Consider the following 23,498-nt stretch of genomic DNA (forward strand, 5'->3'; position numbering starts at 1 on the left):
ACATACCTTTAACTACCAGAGAATAGGTGTGTCTCATCAAAGTTTTATGGTGGTGTAGCCAGAAGGCTGACATACACAGCATTAAAGGCAGTCTTGATTCTGGCTGGAGATCCTCTGTTGTATTTCATTCTCGTCTATTAATGTCAGGAGGCAGAACAGTGTTCTCCAAACTTGGAGACACAGTAAAAAGAGAGCAGCTTTTCAGAGCCATAAAATTACACTGTGTGGCGTCTCTCAGTGATCTGTTTGCTTAAAATTATGCGAAATGCACTTGGCTGGTTTCAGTGGTTGCCAATGGTGAACTCGCAGCAGGCTGACTAATATAGACAAAGATGCAAAACTTCACCAGGCTCAAACGCCAAATGGACGCGTTGAATTAGCATTAGCTTATTAACAAACAAACAAACAAACAAACAAACAACACAAGCAGAGTTGATGCAACTACTGTCTGTATATTGTCACTTTGCACGTTGTGCTGCAGCAGCTCACCCAAGTTGAGGTCATTTTGGTGAGCGACCACAAGCGCTGGCACGCTTTCTGACATACACCCGGGGCGAAGCCGAGAAGAATGCCATTCATTTTGCACGCTAAAAACCCGTGCATATTTTGCTTGATGACGATTTAAATGTCTCTCAAAGCCAGTTGCCATCAGCCCTTGGAGTCACAGCACCTGCAGTGACGGCAGGTGGCCAGACCGAGAAGAAACAGCAGGAACAGTTCCACCATAATTGACACGTGAGTCATCGATGTTGACGAAGCACGCCTGAATTCCACTCTGATGATTGGATGCTGATTTGAATATAACAGAAATGAAAACGACAACATGGGCACGTCCCTCCTTTGTCGATTTGCCAGTTAGCTGTCGTGTGGCGGTCAGTCACGCCTTCTTATTTGTTCTTCATTTTTTGACTCCTGAGAGTCTGAGTGGCAAATGTACACAAAAAAGTGCACATATTAACTTTGTGCTGTTGCCGATGCGCTTGTAGCAAAGCTGTGATGCCTAAGAAAACCCTGGAACTTCATCGGGAATACAGAGGCAGAATAATTCCACTCTATTGTTATTAAAACAAGTGAGTATTCACCACCTTTTCTTGCTTTCCTGACCGTTTGTGCAACGTGTCAAAATCTTTGATCTTGCCAGCCTTTAGCTTTACCCCCAGAAGAGCGCACGTCTCTGGTGTGCACAGTGGGATGTGATCGTTACATATCACACTGTTCGTAACGATGTGTAATGAACTGCAAGCAGTTGTAAACGTTGCTGTATTTGGATTGGAAACATAGTTTGATTCACTGCTATAGTGCTTGGCGTGTTCACAGTAGGTGTAAAGGGGCAAAAAGAGCAGCGCTTCACGTTGCACCTCTCCTCTGCAAACCGTTTGTTGACAGAAAGAGCCTTCAGGGATGCAGAGGGTTTACACTGTAGCTCAAGAGTTTATTCAGACTGTAATAAATCCCCTGTCTCTGTCAGTCTGACGTACCCAGCTGCTGAGGACAGGGCTTGTCCAAGATATTGCTACAAGCCAGAGCTCTCACTGTTCCTGGTTCATTGAGAGGATAGGATAGGAACATACCTGTACAGACAGTCCTCCTCTCTGCCTGTCTGTGCTCCCTTATCTCCTTCCCCCCAATGTTTTTATTTTTTTTATTTTACTATTTGAGACCTGTGCCGCAGTCATTTGGGGCCTAATGACTCCTCTTTTCTGAACACAAGACCAGGGAAGACCAGCAGGAGCGTCACCAGACTGGGCCCAGGAGACGTCTGTCACTAGCAGACTTTTGGTATGTCCATTGCTGATGACTGCTTTGCACCTACAGCATTGGTTGCGACAGAAACTGAACTTTCCAGATCAACTGCTTCTTTTAGCCTGGCGAAGATAGACTGCGCGTGTGTGCGTGCGTATTCTCGGTCTGCATGGTAAATGTAGCAAAAGGCCCGCATGCATGCAGTGTTTATTTAACCTTTTGACGGCGTGCAGATTGTGCATCATGCATGAGAAGCTGGCGCACCGGTGGCTGACACTAGAAGTATCTCATGTCCAATTTAGACACAAGTCACCGTTCAGTCAGGTGGAGAAGGACTGATGACCCCCCCCGACCCCACCCCCCCTTCCGACTCCTCGAGCAGCCATCCTGTATTTTTCTTCCTTTTTAAAAAAAAAAAAAAAAAAAAAAAAAACCTGTTGCAGCAGGTTTTTCCGTTCCCGTACTTCACAGGGCTAGCCTGGGCGAGCGCCAAACACATGCACACGCAACTACAGTGTGCACGCAGCGGAATGACGATCTTATTTCCAAGCTGCCAAAAACACACACGCACACACACGCACAAGCAGAAAAAAAAACAACCCCAAAAGACAAATGTGAAACTGGCCCATCAACGGTTTCCATAGACATTAAGGCAGTGGTTGGAATCAAAGTGGCTCACTGTCAGTGTGGAGAGGCTGGAAGCAGCAGGTCAGCAGCGGGAAGGCTGCAGGTGCCACTGGTGTGCGACCAGACTGAGACGTATTGACCAGAGAGTTTCGGTGAGTGAATAGCATCACCTGATTGTTGCCTGTTTACGTGAACTGCTGCAGCTTTTTGCTTCTTTTTTCAGCTTTTTAAGTTTTTTTCTCCCTTCAGTTTAGCTCTTGTTTTGGTGAAACAGAGTGAAGTGTTTTGATAGTGTTGGCTCCTGCTGTGAGTGCTGACAGCCAGCATGGCCTCGAATACCAGCACGAGAATCCTGCTGCGCTGCCGCCGACATGATTCAGTTTTCTGTATTGAACAGTGCTTTTTCTAATACATTTTTGCACCTTTAAGACACCAGTTAAAACTTCTGTTCTGTTCTATATTATTATTATTATTATTATTATTATTATTATTATTATTATTATTATTATTATTATATGAATAATAATAATAATAATAATAATAAATAAAAAATGTCACATAAATTATTCTTCTATAAAATAATATATTGGTTATCATTATAAAATAATAAACTAGGAATTAGTATTTGCCAATTTATTATCATACTTGCCATCTGGTGACAGTGACCTTATATGCTTCTAGTATAAATACATTCGTACTTTCACAACGGAGGTTCGCGGCTTCTCTGCTCCCACTTGCTCCCACAGTCGAAGACAGACGCGCAAGGTCAATTGGAAAATATAAGTTGTCCATGAATGTGATTTCAAATGATTGTACGTCTCTTTGCGGACCTGATATAAACTGGCTGCTTATCCCAGCCGCAGCTCTGCTTCCACCGAGCGACAGCCGGATTGGCTGCACCACTCATTCGACGGCGGTTATTAAAAATGGCAGATGAATGATGAATCCCACTTTAGCGGCATTACACACAGACAGAAGAGATCAAAATAAGTGTATTTAAAAAAACACTGTGTGTAAATGTGCCTATGGAACGATGCGTCACTGGTTACGATCCCACTTTTATACTTCTTTTTAAAGAAGAGTCGCCAACAAGTGACGGATAACATCAGTGTGCAGTGTTTTCTCTGGAAAAGCCAAAGATTAGGTAGGAACATGAGAGCAAAATGTTTGCTTTGATGCCAGCTAAGCGTCAACATATTGTGGAGTTTCCCTCACAAAAAAAAAACCCAGAAACATTTCTGTCTGGTAATAACTAGACTCTATATTTCTGCTGGAAGACCTGAAGAGACCTTTATTCTTGTGTGACTGCTGTGACATCACTGAGTCTTGCACTGTAATAACAAACGTTTGTTGCTGGCAAAGATCCTGCAGCGCTTCGTGCAGCCTCGTGCAGGCACCTTTCAGGTGTTGCCGGTGGCATCCTGTTTTGGCACAGCCCTCCACCACTAATTTCTGAGGACTCACACCCAATATGAGCACAACTAAATTTGCATATAAGAACGACACAACTGACGGCACATAGTGAAAGTTTGAATGAGGCCTCAGGAGACCCTGGTTGTATTTGAAACCCAATGCCTTCGACTCTGCATTTTTTTTCCCCCAACCGAGTTTCTTAATTTGCACGTCGAAGTGAATTGAAGTGTTGGCTAATTGTTTGGTAATCGCATTGAACAAACCAGTCGATGTCACATGTGTCACACCAGCGTCGCAGGGAATGGTCGTGGCAAAAGTTTGGTTGTTCCTTAGAGGTTCTGTTTGCAACCTGCATTTTCCCCGAGCACATGCTCGCCGCGTCTGAAATGTGTCAGCGGGTCCTCCGATCTCAGTGCGGTTGTGAAAAGTAACCAAACGAACTGTGAAGGTGCACATATGACAACAACACCTCTGGTGGGGAAAAGCTGCTGGAGACCCTGAATGCCACTTTATTACAGTTTATTATAATTATAATAATTATTACAATTATCATTACCTATTTATTATTACTACTAAGCACGACTCGACACGACGAATCCGTATGTGAGCCAAAAAATAAAAATGAAAAATCTTGCATAAAACTGGATTAAAATTGTGTAAAATCTCGATTAATTCTATGGGTAAACGCCTCGATTCAATTTAAGCCTTTCGCCATTCAGTTTGAGAAAAGGTTTCCTCTCGTGCAAAAATGCTCTTCATTCCCCGGGCGCATTATTTTGCAGTTTTTGCCCAGTTCTTCTTTTCTCTTTGCAAAAAAAAAGTCACTTTGTAAGAAAACAATCTTTTATTTTATTTTTTGTTTGACTTTATCTGAAGACGCCGCTTACAAGTTATCGCTGCTAACAATAGAGCCAAAGAAAGGGTTTTATTTGACGCGTGCCGCTGCTTTCAGTATTCTTTGTAAGAACGGACAAACTACAGACGTCCTTCTGAGATCACTTCTGCCGCCGTCGTGAAGCTTCTGCCTGTCTGACTGTAAGTGCCCGTTCTCCGGCTCGTTGGCGTTTGTCACGCTGATGGGAGGATTTGTTGCTGCTGCGGTGGAAAAAGGCCCATCTCTCAACATTCACCATCACGGCTCCTTTGATTCTAATGGAAGGAAGACTCGCACACACGCACGCGCGCACGCACACACACACACACACTCTCCGCCTCAGCACTACTTGGCTTGGTGTGATCTAACAGCCACGGTTTCCTAACACTTTTAATGAGCTTGGTCCGTGTCAGGGTTCAGGTTGCGTTTGCTGGATGCGCGGCCACGTGTCGGTCGCCTCCACACGGATCAGATAACACTCACTTCTCGGCCTATTCTCTGTATTTACGTCAGACCCAAATGGTGTCGGGGAAAACGGACTTTAAACTTCACATGTCCAGAACTACCTTTGTACTGTGTGAGGAAACCGATTGGTGGATTTTATGAATGGGTTGCGGCTTTGATCCCCCCCCCACCCTCTCCCCCCGAGTCCGGAGTTGTTCTGTGTGGGAGTTTTCCATGTGAACCCTGCGTCTGTGTGGGTTTTCTCTGAAACCATGACTGCGAAGAGTTGTTTGTCTGTGTGGCCCTGTTACCCAGACTGCAAAGGAAGTGGTGATAGAAAGTAGATGATGTGGATGACATCGCACTGGCTAATTATTATTCCCAAGTCTAGCTCAGTCCTTCATAATACTAATTTTGACAGTGTACTGCTCAGGTCAGCAGGTAGGACAGAGGCAGGTGCTGCTTCCTGTGTGTTGAAGTCCATTCATGTACGGACTGGAACATGGCACGCAGACTGTATGGTGTAGCTTCCTTTAAATGTCTACCGTTGTTCAAATCACGCAGTGTGTCGTCAACAACATAGAAATGTCACACGGTTTGATTTGAATTGCGCCATCCTGTGCGTAAAAAATGTCTACACTCTGTTTCCATTGTCTGTTTCCAGGAGCACGCATCAGTGTAAAAGGTCAAACTCGCCACCGTATTAATCCAGCGACATCATCATCATCATCATCATCATAAGCAGCAGCAGCAGCAGCAGCAGCAGCAGCAGCAGCAGCAGCAGCAGCAGATCTCCACTATCGACTCGTCAGGCTCACCGTCACCCCTGCGAGGCCTTTGGGCTTCCCCATCAGCTTATGGCAGAATCCCAGGTACCGAAACACGCCGAGCCTATTAGTGCAACCGTAAAAACAGCTTCTTCTGTCTATATGAGATGAGGGGTTGACTTACAACGTATTTAAAGTGGCAGTTTTACCACGCTTATTATCTGTAATGCGAAAACCACTATTTTATCTGATGGAAAGAACTTTGAACGAGAAAGACTTTGTGTTTTTTTTTTTTTGCCAAACCTTTGCCAGGAAGAAACACAATATTTCTTCTCGGTTGAGTGATTTGTGTCCTCCGTGCCAATTGGCCACGTTGCAGACCAAAGAGGGTGACGAGAGCGCCCCCTTTAGCCCGAGGACCGCAGGCGTGAACAGGCGGCACAGCGTGGACGTGGCGCCGACTTCCGGAGCCGTTGCCCGTCTTCACCCGTACCAGCGGCAGTTTAGCGATGGTGCGTCGTCGTCGCAGGGGCGCCTCCCACAGGGAACACCAGGCCTTGGCTGCCTGCAGCAGGTGTGTGTGTGTGTGTGTGTGTGTGTGTGAATCAGACGCTACCAATCTGAGTGGATGCAACATGGATCAGTTCTCATTGAGAGCACTCAAAGCATCTAGATGGATTCTCTGAACAGTCTTCAGAATTTCTTCTTTCCGCTCACAGAGTTCGTATTCAGACGGTGCTGCTGCTCCAGTGGAGCCCTCCTGCTTCTTGCCTCCAACCTACCCCTACTACCGGTCACTCAGCCCGCAGAGACAGGTGACTGATCGCTTGTTTTCTGAAGCGTGTGTGGCCATGCAATGATCTTGACTTTGGCTCAAAATTGTAAACATTTCCATTTAGCACAGTTGGATGATGTCACAAACTGGCAAAAGTGTTGTTGTAGCGTTTTCAAAGTTATAGTCATAAATATCATTTTTACATGTCAACTAAATTCTGCAGTCAGTCAAGGAGTTTAGAAACACTTCTAAACTAAACTTTGGTGCTAAAATCAACTCAATAAGTGTTGTTTTCATCGTTCATGTTTATGTAATTTTAGTTTTAGTTTATGTCTCTCAACTACAGCAGGATTATTATTTTTTATTTTTCTTTACTTTTTTTTGAATGCATTCTAAGTGAAATGAACTAGAACTTAAATATTTCGTACGACTAATTATAATCCACACTGGAGCTGTCATCGCTGCAGTAGATTCCTGCTTTCTGTCACACCTGAAGCCCAGCAGCAGCTCCGCCTCTTTCTCCTCAGAGTAGTCTTATTTTGTCAGGTCACATGCCGACCAGCTGTAGGCAACACAGACTGGAGCTTTCTACTGTCTAGATCGAGACTTGAAATCCCACCCGCCTGACTGGTCATGACATGGTACCCACCAAACTCTAAGTGGCAGTTATTTTACTTTGTTCTCCCCGCAGATCTCTGCCAAAAGAATGTTTTCCAAGAAAGAGTCGGCCAACACCTCCAGATATTCTGCTCAGTCACACCAGCAGGCCGCTGCGCCGTCCTCCTTTACCAAGCCCGTTTACTCATACAGGTGATGCGTCACATTATGTTTTGGAACTTTCAGTACGTCAAAGAGATGCTTACGTGGAAATCTTTCCCCTTGTGGCTGCAGTATCTTGATCTTCATGGCTCTGAAGAGCAGCAGCACAGGAAGTCTGCCTGTCAGCGAGATCTACGGATTCATGACAGAAAACTTTCCATATTTTAAGGTAGAACCATTATGTTTTTTTGCTTTTTTTTTTTTTTTTGCTTTTTTTCAGAGAATCCACGTGTAATCATGTGTGAGGAATATATTTTATGTGATGTTACTTTTCTCCAGCTTTAGTTTTGGCACTACACGGTTAATTATTATTTTTAATTAACCGTGTTAGTCAGAGCTTTGGCATTTCATCATTTTAAGTTTTTTTGTGAATTGCAATGAAATAAAATCAATTAAACGTATCAGTTGCTTATTGTACAAGATCACAAATCACACGACTCGAACTGGAAAGAGCACACAAAGACGTTGCAGCCAATCCTACAGATGGCTGGCTTCCAAACGACTGCCAGTCAATTTAAATGAGTGCTTCAGGGCACTGATGTGGAATGAGACAAATTAGAGTTGGAGTATGAAAAGACCTGTGATTTTTGAAAAAACAATCCTAGACATTATGGATACTTGCGGTGATTCAGGGTTACCCTGAGCTCAGTCGATGATTGGCGTTGACACGCAATCATTAAATTCTGCAGTTGGTGAGACCATAAATTACCTCCTACTGCTACTGCTCCTCCCTCAAGTAAAGGCCTTCAGGCTGCCGACACTGACCTTCTCTCTCGCCATCAGACGGCTCCTGACGGATGGAAGAACTCTGTGCGCCACAACCTCTCGCTAAACAAGTGCTTTGTCAAGCTGGAGAACAAAAATGGGAGCTCGTCACGCAAAGGCTGCCTGTGGGCTCTCAACCCGGCCAAGGTGGAGAAGATGCAGGAGGAGCTGCACAAGTGGCGTCGCAAAGACCCCATCTCAGTCTGCAGGAGCATGGCGAGGCCAGGTGAACGGCGGTGGCGCGCTCTCGAAATCCATTGTCGCGTCCGACAGTCGGATCATCTAGTTCATGTTCTTTTCCCCTTTTCCTCAGAATGCCTCGACCGTTTGTTAGCGGAGAGGCCGGACAGGCTCCGGACTTTGCCTCCGTACCCCAACCCAGCACCCACACCCAGAGTTCCCCCCGTTTGCATCCCCTCAAACTCTTGCAACCACCAGGGCCTGCTGCAGCCGTCGGGTCCCTCCCACCACCACCAACACCAAGTCCATCCTCAGCAACCCTGCTACCTTTCGCCGCCCCCTGCAACCCACCCCTGTAATCCCTTCGAGGTGCACTCGCCCTGCGGGCAGCCAACTGCCGCAGGCGCCCTGAACTCGCCTGCGGCAGGGAAGATGCCGCCCGACTACAGTCTTGCCCAGCAGGCTGAATACAGTTTTGACCCCAGGAGCGTTCAGGACTTCCTGCTGGAGGGAGATTCCGGCTATGACGTCGATACGCTCAACCCGAGCCTGACTGACCTGCAACTGCAAGGTATAAAACTATCTTAGCTATCTATCTATCTATCTATCTATCTATCTATCTATCTTATCTATCTATCTATCTATCTATCTATCTATCTTCACTCTCAGGTAACCTGTGGGAAGAACTGAGGGACGACGGCCTGGTCTCCGACCCGCATGGCGCCGGTGCAACATGTTTCACTTCCTGCACCCTGCAGAACCACCAGTCCCAGACCAGCTCTCCACTTGCCACAGCGCCACCTGTCGCTCAACGGAGAGAACAGATCGAGGACTGGATCCCAGGGGGTGCTGGACGCTTGATGCAGTACGACTATGGCAACGGGTGCCATCCTGCACTCCACTCAAGAGCTGAGAACCTGCTAGGATACGTGACTTCCACCTGCACCACGTCTGTCTCCTTGATGTAGGGATCTGTGCTCTATCTGGCGCCCCCTGCTGGCCGCGTGCTCCACTCACCCCAGGCCGGCTTCACGGCAGCTTGATGTCACAGTATTAGCCGGGAGGTTCCATAGGGACAGACTCCACATGGTAATTAGGATGTTACTTGAGGCCACTGTTTAAGGCCATCTGAAGTGCACATGGTTCAAAAATAACAGCGGAGCTTCTTTTGCCTTTAGTTGAGTTAGTTTAACACTTTCCTGCTTTTCCCTGCCCTCGAACTGCCATCAGTACGACATTTTCTTTGTTTTTTGTTTTTACGAGTCTAAACATTTGCAACAATAATCCTAAATTTGAATGCATGGAAATTGTGATAACATTTCATCTTGTATATATATATATACATATATATATATATATATATATATATATATATATATATATATTTCTACATAAAAATCATATTTAATATTATTTTCACATGCACCTGTTTCAGACTGCATTGCCATGAATTCACCAATTTTGCTGGTTTCTTTTTTTTTTTTATGAAAACTTTTGCGGCTTAAAATCTCTTTGTTGCACTTCAGCTTATCCATCTGTTTATGTGTTAGTTTACGTTCACAAGCGGTTTCCCATTGGGAAGACCCTGCACAGCACGCTGCAATAAGACCACTTTTTCACAAGATGGCAGCAAGACACTTTGGGGATCTGCATCTTGCTCTACCAAGATTTCCTTTCCACTATTTCAACTCACATCTCTCACTTCTTGAGAAATTTTAAAGCCGTCCAAAAAAACTTAAATTGTGTTAAATACATTTAATTTAGATAAATAAAGGTCAAATTAATGTCATAGTTCTTCCTTTAACGCTAAATGATTCCACTTTTTCTTTAGACCTATTTTCAGAATTTTTTTTTAAATTAACTTCCCCAAAACAGATCTGCATTTTTTCCTGCAAAACAGCACAGACCACTGATGTCGACATTTGGAAAAACACATCCCAGATTTATTGCAGTGATGGAGTTCCTGCTGTCAAAGAAAACCAAAAACAACTCACACACTTTTAAAACATTCACCGTAATTAGTAAAACACATTGTTCTGCACTACAGAGACACGTCCTGGATATCAAAATTGTTATCTGACTTTTTTTTTTTTTTTTTTTTTGCTAATGTAGGTTTTTCTGACGATTCAAAATGGCTAGTTATAGTTTCCCTTTTAAAAAAATACTCCTGAAGTAGTGGCGCTAGTGACATGGAGACGAACAACAAATGACACACGGACGCAGGACACACTTCTGTCTGGGTGACAGGTTTACAGGAGAGACCAGTTAGACATTTGCTACCAAAAAATAAAATATTACCAGATAATTTGAAATTCCTATACAAAACAAATTGCTAAACAAATGCCCATCTGAATGGAATCATTTTAATAGTTCAACTTCTGCAAGGTGACTTGGGTCTCCCTTTCCCTTCTCGTTAGTTCATCGAAAACTAACAAAAATAAATATATATATATATATATATTATGATTTCTTTCCCCCCCCCCCCCTACCGATGATCAAGTGGAGCCCACACATAACACAGTGATATCAACAGCATGTACAGACACCGCATGTGTTCCGCTGCCCACAAGCACCGCTCACCCACACGCGCACACGCTGCGCCAAAACTGACGACAGAACTGACAGGATCCAGAAACACTTGAGCAAAAAAAAAAAAAAGAAACAAAAAAGAAAAAAAGTAGAGGAGAAATCTATTGGTCTGGCAGCTGAATACCTGATTTAGTGAAGTTGACGGGACAAAGAGACAAAGAGATGTTTCGATGCCAGTGAGTCGTCCAGCGTTTTGTCGGGGGCCGGAAACACGGAAACACGGCTGGAGGTGGGAAAGGTTGGCAGGGCGGCGGTGCGGCTCTCACTACGGACCCCCGCTGTAGGAATAGTCTGCCTTGTTGTGCATCACCAGCTTGTTGTCCACGAAGTAGAAGCTGTCGGACTGCGTCTCGTAAGGGTGCAGGATCATCTCGCTCACTAGACGGCAGCAGAGGGGAGGGAGACACACACACGTGACTCAGCAGGACTTTCTGTTAGATGTGGTGGTGATGATGATGATGATGATGGTGATGATGATGATGATGATGATGGTGATGATGATGATGATGATGGCGACATTGTGACTGTGTCCGAAATCTCCCACTACTCACTACATAGTGCCCTATATAGTGTCCAAATTCGTTATTCACTATACAGTCCACTAAATGTATCCCACAATGCATCACTGAAAGTGAATCTGCAACAATATGTCCCATCATGCATTGTGCTCACGCTGATCCGAGGCATGAAAAGGCAAGAGGAGCCTTGCATTATTTTTTTTTAAACGAGGGAAGATGCTTAAGACAATATGAACTTTTCACAAAAGTACGTATACATGATTAATAGATTAGTTAACTTATCACCAGTGTCTGAAGGCTTTTTTTTTCCATTTGGCTAATGACACACTAGTACACTAGTTGACTGCGTAGAACTCCTTATATAGGCAGAAGGGAACGAGCGGGTGATTTCTGACACAGCAATTCTGTGTGTGTGTGTGTGTGTGTGTGTGTGTGTGTGTGTGTGACACTCACTGATGTCCTCGGACAGCGCAGGGAACTCGTAGATGTGCTCGCACGTGTTCTTGCTGCTGGGCATGCAGAAGCCAAACTCAAAGTCGAAGCTCTTGAGCAGCTGGTCGCGAAAGTAGTGCCTCTCGATCATGCGGAAGTTGTTGATGGGCGTGTCGCCCACGGTGAATTCCACTCTGCGGGCACACGAGGCATTTGTTAATTCACTTTGAAGGGAGTCCATTCAAATTCTTCGGCTTTTCATTGTCTGTGCCACCGGCGATTACTTTAATCAGCGTTCTTGTGGCAAAAAAATAAATAAGTCTATTTTAGAATGATGACAAAGCCTTTAATTATGGGCTGAGGCCTCCACATGCAATGTGCTGCTTTTGAAAAGGAAGCTTACAAGGTCTTGACAGAGAGGAACGCCCTTCTGCCTGATCCTGAGTGTGACTCATCATTTCATAAGCAATCTTGAGAGGAAATTGAAGGAGGAGAAGAAGAAGAAGAAGAAGACGAAGATGATACTTCATTGGTGTCATCAAGTGAAACTCTGATTCCGAGGAAACCCAGCCAATCAGCCAATCTCGTTGCACTTTGTGAAGTCAGCAGGTGCTGCCACTCGGGCGCTAATTAGCCACTCCCCCGACAATTCAAAGCACCAGTCAGCACCAGTCAGCACCAGTAGATGGCCAAACTCATTTGATGGGAGGAAACGTGGGAACACGTTCCTTCGGAACCCGCTTCTCAAACGCATGACCCTCATGGTGTTTCAGAAAAATGAAAGAAAAAGCCTTCCACAGTGATGCCGAATTCACTGCTGATGAAAAGGTGACAGCAGAAATTTGTGAGTATGTTTGACACTCAGCTTCACGTTTCACTGGCCAAACATAAAGTTCTCCCCTTTTGTTTTGCATGTGATATGTAATAGGCTAGATTTATTTATTTTTTTTGGGGGGGGGTTCAGCTTGGCCTTGGAAAAACAGGGGAAAATCTAAGTAGGCTCAAACAAATGGAACATCTCGATTCAATACCATTATAAGTTTCTTTTTTTGGAGCCGGCTATGCCAAGAATAGTTTGAAGTTGTTTTAAACGTAAAAACCATCCTCAGCATCCTTTAAAGCGCTCAATATTTTTGTATGTATATAAAAAAAGTTGCCTGTATTGCAAGTCATCCCTTGCCAACAGAATTGCATTGGTAAAATTGTATTTCATGGCTTGTGTGACGTGTATTTACTGTCTGCTACTGTCTCTCAATAAGAGCTATCATATATATATATATATATATATATATATATATGATCTTTTTTATGTGAGAAAATTAAAAAAGGAATGGAATTCCCTCCATGAAAATGAACAGCGCAACAGTGTTTTTTGGCAGCCTGTCGTACACAACACAGTGTACCCGCTACTTCAAGCGAGACAAAAACAAAAAACAAAAACACACACCCACAAATGTAAATGGATGGTAAAATGAAAGATTGCACATTATCTCCATTATCAGCGGCGCCCGCTGTCACACTGACTCCCGTCACGATGATGTAGGATGCTGCTGAGCCACCCCAGACCTCCAGAGGTCTGGGGTGGCTCAGCAGGCCACATCCGCCGCCCACATCCTGCGTGCGTCTCCCCGTCGCCGTGGCAGCGTGGACTGGATGTACAGAAACTGCCAAACTCTCTCATTTTTGCCCCCTGAACTTTTGGAGTCACAATTCACGCACGCACGCACGCACGGCCCCCCCGCCCTCATGCACATGTGTGTCAACGAAAGTCCTTCAACTTACGTGGCTCCAACCTGCCGCAGCTGCAGGAAAGCCGGGGTGAACTGGTAGCGGACAAAGCGGCCGGCGTTTGGGTCGCACTGCTTCTTGCCGCCTGCTGAGATACAGATGTTTGTAGAGTTAAAACCCACCCCAAAAAAAAACCCCAAAAAGAACGGAGCTTTTTTTTTCTCAATAGTTTGGTCCATTCTATAATCTCAAATAATAAATATACACATGTGTACACACATATGAAAATCTTCCCTGTCTGATTTCAGGGGTGTGATGCTGACCTGGTGTCGGAGGTTTTGTGATCTCAAAGAGAACGGTGCCTGTTTCCATGTCGCGGATCTTGAACCTGGTGAAGTCGATCATGTGGACGTTCTCCTCCGGGGAGCACAGGTAGTCTGAAACAAGACACCAGGAGACACCAGTGAGTTCACTGACACTGGTGAGGCAAACCTCATAGGCATAAATTCAATTCATTGAGCCCGCGCAAACGAAGCAGGCTAAGCGCCCGTTAGTCTAATGGCTTGTGATCGGATTCGTCCTGCTTAATTTAGGTTAAGAACTATTCCTTAATATTTGTATTAGTCATCATTAACATTTGAGATTAGATGTAAAAGTTTTAGTGAGCAGTGCATGAAGCAAACATTTCCTGTTTAGGAAGAAAGCCGTAAATTGAGCGCGTATGGGGAAAACACACCGTGAAATCGTGATGTTGTGAGTTGACTGATCAGCTCATGTAATATTTATCATGGAACACTGAAAACCACTGCAGCAAGCCAGCTGTGACTGTGCAAAATGCTCACTTGTAGTTGTGATTGGTATTTGACCCAATAGGTTTAATTTTGCAGCGGACAGCAGGTTTGTCAAGTTCAGTGAAAGTAAGACCAGTAGCAAATCCTAAAAATCGAACAGGATGACAGATTTGGCTGTGATGATACTGTGTGTGTGTGTGTGTGTGTGTGTGTGTGTGTGTGTGTGTGTGTGTGTGTGTGTGTGAGAGAGAGAGAGACAGAGAGAGAGAGAGAGACACTCCCTTCCCATGGGGGCTGGATTAGACCTAAGAGGCTTATTGTGTTTTATAATCACATGGACCAATACACACACACACACACACACACACTCACGCTCACACACACACACACACACACACGCTCACACACACACACACGCTCACACACACACACCTCTACTATCTCATTAGAGTTATAAGGCCAGTTATTATTGGCGGTGAGTGTTGCATAAGGATTGAAGGGTCTTTCCTGTTGATGATCTCATGCAACATAAAGACTGACTGTGGTCAAAGTAAGAATAAAAAAAAAGCAAAAAAACAACACACACACACACACACACACACACACACACATTACTCACTCACTCACACATACACGTGCACGAAAGCTCGTGCACCCACGTCTTGCTCCCTACTCAAACAAAATTGCCGTTTGCGAGGGTTAGGGAGCAGATGGTCCACGCAGGCTTTAGCCACCTGCTTGAAGGTATTTATAGAGCGCCTCATAACGTACAGCGCCTCACCTGGCCATGCTAAAAATGGCTCCCACGGAAAAAGACCAGTTTTAAAAATCTTGATCTCCATCGCAGTCGGGCGCATAGCGTAAAGATGAATCGACACAGAGTGCACTCTGCACACACGGTGGATGTCGAGTTGTAGTGTCCTCCTGAACCGACAGAAGAGCTAATCTGCTTCCCCAAGATTACAGCTGCTACAAGTGTACAACTGATGGAAGACAAAACACCTCAAAGTTTAGTTTATGCAGAGTTTCCAGCCATAGGGTAGTGGCGGAAAAACGTATATGGGAAGGTTTCCGCTAAAATTGAAATCAACCACTTGCCACTACATTACACATCCAAGCAAGGACAGACTAGGTTCTCTCAAAACAATGACGCTTTTAGGCAAACACCACAGGTTTAGCGAGTTATATTCTTGTGTAAGCCAACTTTACCGACTTGACCTACTTCACCTTTGGGTAAGTAGTAAAGTTCACGTTTGAGTCAACTGTCCCTTTAGTAATACAGTCAAATCAAACCACATCAAGAGAGATCCTCTCCTTGTCATGGCAGTTCATTTCTATGTTTACGCTCAACAGGATTTGGAGGAACAGGAGAAGAATGAGCAATAATTCAACAGTCAATGCCTGGAAGTAATGGCTTTGATGGCTTTTCTGCCCTGTGCTTGCTGCTACCTCCTGTGTTTGCCATCACACCATTTGGCTCTCGTGTTCCTGAAGGTGCCTTTCTTTCCCCTCCTCTGCCTTTCTGACCACTTTGAGGCTGTGAATTATGCGGCAGCCACAGAATTCATAACTTCTGACAGAAACTGCGAGGCTAATCAGTGTACTCGGAGGCGGTCGTGTGCCAGCCGGGCCGCCCGCTTTCACTCGCTGGCGTCATTTCTGAAACCCACACAGTGTTCTTCGATTTTTATAGCCGGGAGCAGCACATGATTATCATAAGTGACTTGCGCGGCTTTATGGGCTGCGTAATAAAACCCTGCCATTTGTCAGGCGATCTCCGTTTAACGACAGCAGAATGAGGTGTGAGCTGCAGGTGGACGAGAGTGCGCAGCTCACGATGGGAGTCATTATCAAAACACAGGGTGGTAAAAGGACGAAGTCGGGTAGAAGGAGAAGAGAACTTTAAGTGTTCAAAATAGCCAGTAGCGTCATCGTTTTCACACAGAAGACGGAAAAAAAAGCAGGCCCTTTATTTTGCGACGAGGTCAATTTTCCCAAACTTTTGCTCTTGACGTAGCATCCAATCACGACGAGAGCGCGGAACAGACGCCTCGTCTTCCACTAGAACACCAACAACAACAGGTGACGGCCCGATTTTCTGTGTCTTTCAGAACCCAGATGTTTTAAAAAAAAACAACAACACACATTTCAAAGATTAATCTGAACAAACAGTAAATAGATAAATAAATAAATAAACAAAAAGGTCAGGAAGTGATCGCCAATCTCCACCAGCCCGCCGTGGTTCTGCTCATGTGTCACTTGTGTTTGACTGTTGGGTGTCTTGTCTTTCTAACTGAGCGCAAGACTGTGTATTGGGAGGACATTTAAGACCAAATTACGTGCAACTGCGATTGTTAACTATCAGTAATTAGTTCCAATGACTTGTAAAATGCTTGTCTCACTGCACGGCTTGCCTTAAGCATATTTGTTTTCTAGTAAGTGTTTTTTGAAAGTAAATGAGGCGAAGCAGTTGAAAAGGAAAACCTTTTTAAACAGGAAACTTGAACGTCCCGATCCTCGTTTTTTTTTTTTTGTTTTTTTTTTCAAACTAAAATAGTAGTTAGGGTTAGGGTTAGATATAAAAATATCTTCGTGGTTCACTGACGTGTAACAAGCAGACTGACACCTCGGCTATCGATGCTGCACACCTTGTTAGCTCAGTACAGGACTGTGTGATTTGGCTTCCTGCCCGGCAACCTCCCGCAAGAAGACTCCACTGCTGTCTGGGTTGACTGACTGATTAGTCACACAAACCTTCCTGGGGTCAGCTGGGTTCAAGTCAGCAAATTGTAAAATAAACTATTTTAAAACCACAATTTTTCTTTCTGAAGGTATAAAAACTAGTGTTTCTTTTATGGTGTATGGTGCTGCATAGGGAATGAAGCATACTTAACACACACATGCAAACGCACAAAGATCGGCTCCACTTCACTTCCTTCAACACTGTCACCTAGCAACACTCCTTGTGATAGCGTGCCAGCCTGGATTAGCCCGTCTTTCCCCTGTCCCTCGCCTACCTGGCTGCTCTGCAACAAGGAAGGTGCGGCAGCGAATCCAACGTGAGCGTCTCGCGTTAGAAATCAGAGGTGTGCAAATAGGAAAGAAAAAAGAAGATCGTCACGCACCCGAGGCCTCCTGCTAAAACGTGAAAGGCCTCCCTGCACAGATGGTCCCACCGGGACGAGATGAGGGATGATCCGCAGGTTTGATGCGGAATATTAAGCGAGCGCCGCTCACGCTTGGCATAATTACACACTTGCAGACAGGCCTCTCTGCACTTACTGTAAGCAGGCAAGGAAAAGGTGATGGGTGTGTCATTTTTTTTCTTTCATTTTTGGTAAAAAAGATTGTCTCCCAATCCCCCCTTTGTGAGGCATAAACATTAGCAGATTATGGTCAAATGTAAATATCACGCTCCATGTCAGACAAAGTGAGCGTGGAGCTGAACAAATCCTTCTGGCAGCGGCAGCGGCAGCCCCGGCAGAAAGAGTAAAATTAGCGCCGAGTCTTGAGTCATGCTGTGTTCCCGTGTTCGCGCACACAGAGAGCTCGTCTGACAACCAAAGTGGCATTCATAAAGAGCAGCGTGCGCTGCCACTTATAGCACCTTAATCCCTGAGATTAGCCTCGGAGTTACAGACTTTCTGCCACAGGGATTGACTCGACAAGCCGCGCTTCTTTCCATTCGGCCTAAGTGCAAAAAAACACAGAAGAACAACGTGTCTTCTCGGGCCGCGTTTTAGACCCCATACCTGAAGGCAGCTGGCGACATTACCCATATCACGATACAGAGCGCACCTGGGTACGACAGGCTATTTCACATCTGTGAGCTCACAGCACCTGTAGGCAAACTGGCAGCGACGGGAGTTCGTGCAGAGGTTGAATGCAGATGAGATTCTTTCCCCTTATCTCCCTCTGACCGCTGTCGCTGAGTGGGGAAATAAAAAACATTTTTCTCTGAAAGGGTTTTTTTTTTTTATAGAGGTGTGTGTGTGTGTGTGTGTGTGTGTGTGTGTGTGAGAGAGAGAGAGCGAGCGTGCGAGCGAGCATGCTCTGGAATCTGGGTTCCCTTCCCATTAATAATACTGAGCCACAATGAAGAGAAAAAGAAATCATGACACACTTTGCATCCAGACTGCTTGCTTGTGTTTGCCTGATAGGATAAAATCTTCAAGTTGATTTTAAGCAATTAATTAGTCGCTCAACTATACATTGCATTTTATCCCCCTGTGGAAATTGCCTCAAAAAGTCACCATGGATACAGTTTTTGTTGTTGTTGTGATTTTGCTGTCTGTCCAAATGAGCTCCATCATGCATTAATACAACAGGTAATTAAATCAATCCGCCCCAGTTTCCCGCCCGGTGCACAGCCAAAAACATATAAATGATGTGAACATGGGGCCGCAAAGGATGTCAAAGCAGTTGCTCATTTGATTATATCTGCGGAGACACAATGTCTCTCTCGCTATTTTTTTAAATCACTCTGTTCTCAAAACGTCAGTTATGGTCAAATACAAATAAGTGATATGGGTACGATACATACACACATCTACTCTGCGTTTGGTGGTTTGGCCCAAACATTGTATAAAAACAAGTGAAATGCAACGGGACTTTAGGAAATGGGAATAAAACAATCGGGGTTTGTGATGGTAAAGATTGAACCTGCTATTTTTTCATAACAGGTTATTTTTTTAATAGCTGATTGCAAATGATAGTTTGATAGCTGACTATCAAAGGAGTGACTGTATCATGTGTATGCACACGCTCTAAATCTTGTTCCACACAATCAGATGTGGCTAAATGGGGGGCCTCTGTTTTCCTCTTGTCCGTCTTCAGTGGAAGGCGAAATTGTCAGAGATCTGATCGCTAACTCACTAATCCTTCTCGCTCCTCCGGGAAGCCGGGTTTCACATCCTGTCTTGCACTCTCCGCCGGTCACACCTTGCGCAATGTAGCGCTCGCTAAGTAGCCACAATCCCCTGTGACGGTTGGGGGTTGCTGACGGAGCGGTGCGAAGGCTCTTGGCTCTCAAAGGCCGCAGCTACGGTTAGCCGTTAGCCAGGCGGCAGAGACATCTATGGACCGTTTGCGCTACAGCAATGCAGCAAAGGACGCGCGTTCATTCTCAGAAAAGTCTTTGTTTGTTTTGGCAGTAGCTCAAAACGATTTCAAAGCTGCACTCGGCTTTGATCTCTTCGACTTATGCCGGCTGGCACTTGACTACTTTGTCGTGTGCTCGAGCCATCGAAAATCTGCATGTCCAATGAAACGGTTACATCATGCAGAGCTGGCATGTGCCGCTCAGAGAGGGAACATCTGACTGCTGCAGAAAGACGGTGGCGTCGCTGCTCTCCGTATTTCTGGCCTGAGTTTCTGATTCCCGAGAAAAGATTCAAGTGCGTGGCAAGATTACAGAGCAAGCGTTGAACTCCATATTTGGCATTTCCATCTGATCTGTTTGCAAAGGTGCCAGCGATTCACTTTCATCAGTGACAGAAACAAGCAGATTTTAAATTCAGGTTTTTTTTCGGATCCATAATGACGCACGCAACAGGTGTGTGATTCCGAGCGTCGGCCTCAGATTTTGCTGATTGGATGTGTAGACGCGACTCTCTCCATATCAAAAAAAAAAAAAAAAAGCCCTGTGACATCTGCGGGCTGAAGATTAAAAGCAGACAGCGCCAATCAATTTTAATTAAAGCCGCAGCCATTGTGTTGGCAGACATCGCGCGGTGGGAATCAGGGCCGACTGAGATAACGCACTGCTTAGTGTCGCGCACCCATCAAGGCCAAATGGCTGGTCATCCGACAGGAACCTGAACTGACTAAACACTGTTAATAACTCTGCGTTGTTTCTTTGTGCCTTGGAGGTTTACTCACAGCGTTAGGAAGGGAATAAAACTTTAGAACAAAATCAGACATTACAACCTGGAGCTGTTAGGAGCAGCAGCAGCTTTACCATTGGAAACCAATTGGCCTCATGTGACCCAATACAAGCCCCGACGTCACTGACAACAAATGCATTGAAATTGACAATTTCAAAAAATAAAGTCCCAGAAATGGACTAAACATGATGCAAAGTTTGGATGTACTTCTTATTTGCAGCTCAGCAGCTGATGCTCGGTCGTTGAATTTTGTGTTGCTGGAAGGTTTTAATGTGCAAATTGTGGCCATCCTATTTGTGCTTTAATTAATTTACCTGTGAATCATCCACCATCATCCATCAAGAGATAAGGTGCCATTTTTATATTAGAAGAATTTTTTCTCCTCATGTTTGCTCCTCAGCGATAATCGCTGCAGCAGACTTGGAGTTGGTCTTCACCCCCCCCCCCTCAGAATGGTGCCTTTACTGTCCCGGTAGCACAATAGAAAAGGTCATTTACACTGTAGACAAGGCCTTATCTGCCCATCTTTGTTCCTGCTGTGATTTTCTTTCTCTGGCAGGAGAAAATGACAGAGTGCTCAGTGTTTTTCCTCTGCAGTTGGTCTCTTTGTGGTGCAGTTCTCTCATTTTAAATGAGTGGCCCGTTGAGGAGGGATTCTTGTCACTTCAGTAAGAACCATGAGTGAGTCAGAACCATATATATTTTTTTGTTTATCCTGAACATCAACAGGACATAAATATGAACAGACTGGTCACTGATACTAGGCGACTAAACACAACGAAAATCAACTTCACTCACTTTATCTGAGGCTCTACTACAACTACAGCATCATGACATAACTTCAGTAGATTCAGAACCAATTCGATTTGGAAATAACTTCACAGATTCTGAGGTTCTGCATCTCTCAAAAAATAAAGTCAATTATAGTAAATAATCCTAAATGCAAATCAACCTGCACCAGATCAGGGCAATACTGCTATACTATATTATAATGATGTCACTAATTACATCACTAAGAGGAGTGACTCAGAGCAGAACTAGAATGTGGCTGCTGTTTGTGTTAGTAATGGCCTTCTAATAGTTCTCTTTTCATTCTATAAATAATAATCCTAAAATCCTTATTTCTACAGATGTGTAAAAGCATGTTAAATGCCTTGCTCAATGAAAGCAGCGCTGTGTCATTTTCTTAACATTACAATTACAGTTTCAAAACCTCCGCAACATTTGATTGCCTAGCAGTAGAGAGAATGAACCCCTGCACAGACGCACTGATCCTCATACAGGACTTCAGAAGTTTGGTTGCCTGCCCAGCACCCTCTTGCAGGATGTACTTTTATGGCAGCGCTTTAGACATCAATATCAACAGTTGCTTCTGATGCGGCGAGGTTGAGACCCCCAAATTACATTACATTTCTTGACATTTTACCTTTTTTTTTGTCTTTAGTTAATGCAGTTAAAATGGGAATAAAGCACATTTGCTATTAAGACATCTATCAATCAATCTATCTATCTATCTATCTATCTATCTATCCATCTTGATTGCTGCCTGCAATGAGCTTTACTTCCTGGATCAGTTGTCTGGCCACCTGTTACCTGTGTGCCTTAGCCCCAGGCGATTCCATGTTGGGAGGGGGTCAGATTGACATTCCTTTCACTACTATAGGAAGTACAACTGCTATGTTGCTTTCAAAGCAACCGAGGAGCTCGGAAAAACACCGATACAGACGGCAGACAGGGGGAAACTCATCAAGCTCACAATCCAATATGGACTAAACCATAATCGGACTAATAACAATAAAGTGCATTTATTGTTGCTGTCAGAGTGTGTCGCTGTCCATGGTAACATGTGGGTCTCCTTCAGGACGCAGCTCCACACATTTAAACAAGGAAGCAGATGGTCCCCCACTAATCTCCCCTACTCCGTGTGTGTATGTGTCAGGCTTTAACTACTCCTCTCGGCGAGCCTGTTACAGCCGCAGTTACTTACTCTTGGTGATCTTCTGCAACCCCAGCACGTCCTGGGGCGTAATGACGGTGTTCCTGCGCAGTTCCTCCTCAGTTGTAACCGGGATGCCCATGTCTGACGAGTTACAGCCTTGCTTCACTTTCATGTCCAGGGACGGGAGGAGGGAAGATAGGTGAGGGCCAACGCAGCGAGGCTTCTTTGCTGGGGACGGTTCGGCGTCGTCGCGGTCGCCGCAGGAACCGATTGACGTGCGTCGCAGCCTCAGGTTGCGCGCTGCTCAGGCTGTGCGCTGCTGCCGCTGCTACAAGAATAACTCATTCTCCGTGCCTCCTCCCCTTCTCGATCCGGTAAAAGATAAAAATCAGCCCCTTAGCTCCCTCCCTCCCTCCCTCAAGGCTCAGCGGCTCCCTCCAAAGCGATTTAATCCAAATCCTGTGGCTTTAAAAGCGAGCGGCGGCGCGGTGCGTGGCTCGCAGTCTGCGCACCGCGTCATCCGCGCGAGCAGCCCACGGCTCGCATGTCCGTGGTCTGCAGCGAGTGGGTTACCCCAGTGCTCGTCCAGGGGCTTAGTTCGGTTCAGGTGTTAGGCCGCGTTGGTGGGCACGTGGTCCGCGCGGAGGCTCAGCGAAATCTACCGAGAAAAGAATTATGACTACTAACGATGATAAGGATATGTCGGTTGCACAGCATTGGCTTGCCAAGAATTAACGCCAGAGACAAAACTGTTTCAGTTCATTGCCCAATTCCCACCGCATTCTGCACGTCTAACGCCGTTCTTGCACGTGGATGAATGTCGCGAGCCACTTGAGGGCAGCAGAACGAGCTTTGGACCTAAACTGGATCATCAACCTCAATATATCATGGCGACACAATCACTGAGAATGTGTGCGACTGACAGATGAACAAAGTCAAACATTTGCTTTGATTTTTAGTTCGGTTCTGGAATTAAATAAGTCCCACTGCACCATTAAAGACAAACAATCTTGCCGCCAACGCTTCAAGCTGTAACCTTCCAAAGCCAAGTTGTGAACAGTGTCAGATCAGAGTAGCCAAAAGCCTTTTTTTTTCTTCTTCTAAATCAATCTGTGCCATTAAAAAAACAAAAAAAACAAACAAACTATATAATCTAACCCTTTTTGGAACAGTAAAAAAAGAAAGAAAGTGAGAAATAATGACATCATC

At 45.0% G+C, this 23,498-nt stretch overlaps 2 protein-coding genes across 3 annotated transcripts; one reads left to right on the plus strand and one right to left on the minus strand.

Annotated features, from left to right (window-relative positions):
* The first annotated feature begins 2,408 nt into the window (after positions 1-2,408).
* On the plus strand, positions 2,409-10,793 carry foxn1 (forkhead box N1). The gene is made up of 9 exons (XM_076049863.1): positions 2,409-2,522; positions 5,766-5,973; positions 6,248-6,442; positions 6,588-6,683; positions 7,335-7,453; positions 7,535-7,631; positions 8,246-8,453; positions 8,541-8,978; positions 9,077-10,793. Exons 2-9 carry the CDS (start codon positions 5,959-5,961, stop codon positions 9,373-9,375), a joined length of 1,467 nt encoding a protein of 488 aa, XP_075905978.1. The 5' UTR covers positions 2,409-2,522; positions 5,766-5,958; the 3' UTR covers positions 9,376-10,793.
* A 96-nt stretch (positions 10,794-10,889) lies between these two features.
* Positions 10,890-23,167, minus strand: unc119a1 (unc-119 lipid binding chaperone a1). 2 transcript variants are annotated; one of them, XM_076049865.1, is made up of 5 exons: positions 22,338-23,167; positions 13,998-14,111; positions 13,729-13,819; positions 11,968-12,140; positions 10,890-11,374 (listed from the first exon to the last, which is right to left on the minus strand). In XM_076049865.1, the coding sequence occupies exons 1-5, from the start codon at positions 22,459-22,461 to the stop codon at positions 11,262-11,264; spliced, it is 615 nt and encodes a 204-aa protein (XP_075905980.1). In that variant the 5' UTR covers positions 22,462-23,167; the 3' UTR covers positions 10,890-11,261. The 2 variants fall into 2 exon arrangements, with proteins under 2 accessions (XP_075905980.1, XP_075905979.1); XM_076049864.1 differs by having other exon boundaries at positions 13,729-13,822; positions 22,338-23,164.
* Positions 23,168-23,498: the final 331 nt, after the last annotated feature.

This window comes from Nelusetta ayraudi, unplaced genomic scaffold (assembly GCF_046127955.1).
Source record: "Nelusetta ayraudi isolate G7.1 ecotype Tasmania unplaced genomic scaffold, CSIRO-AGI_Nayr_v1 ptg000120l, whole genome shotgun sequence".
Classification (NCBI taxonomy): domain Eukaryota; kingdom Metazoa; phylum Chordata; class Actinopteri; order Tetraodontiformes; family Monacanthidae; genus Nelusetta; species Nelusetta ayraudi.

What these genes read in the sequence shown, in the direction of transcription:
- foxn1 (XM_076049863.1), top strand. An exon ending in GCCTTGGCTGCCTGCAGCAG is followed by an intron (nt 6,443 to 6,587) that starts GTGTGTGTGTGT and finishes TTCCGCTCACAG; the next exon opens with AGTTCGTATTCAGACGGTGC. An exon ending in AAGCCCGTTTACTCATACAG is followed by an intron (nt 7,454 to 7,534) that starts GTGATGCGTCAC and finishes TTGTGGCTGCAG; the next exon opens with TATCTTGATCTTCATGGCTC.
- unc119a1 (XM_076049864.1), bottom strand. Translation starts at nt 22,461, where the DNA reads ATGAAAGTGAAGCAAGGCTGTAACTCGTCAGACATGGGCATCCCGGTT. An exon ending in GTTGCAGAAGATCACCAAGA is followed by an intron (nt 14,112 to 22,337) that starts GTAAGTAACTGC and finishes GTCTTGTTTCAG; the next exon opens with ACTACCTGTGCTCCCCGGAG. An exon ending in CTGCGGCAGGTTGGAGCCAC is followed by an intron (nt 12,141 to 13,728) that starts GTAAGTTGAAGG and finishes GTGTGCCCGCAG; the next exon opens with AGTGGAATTCACCGTGGGCG.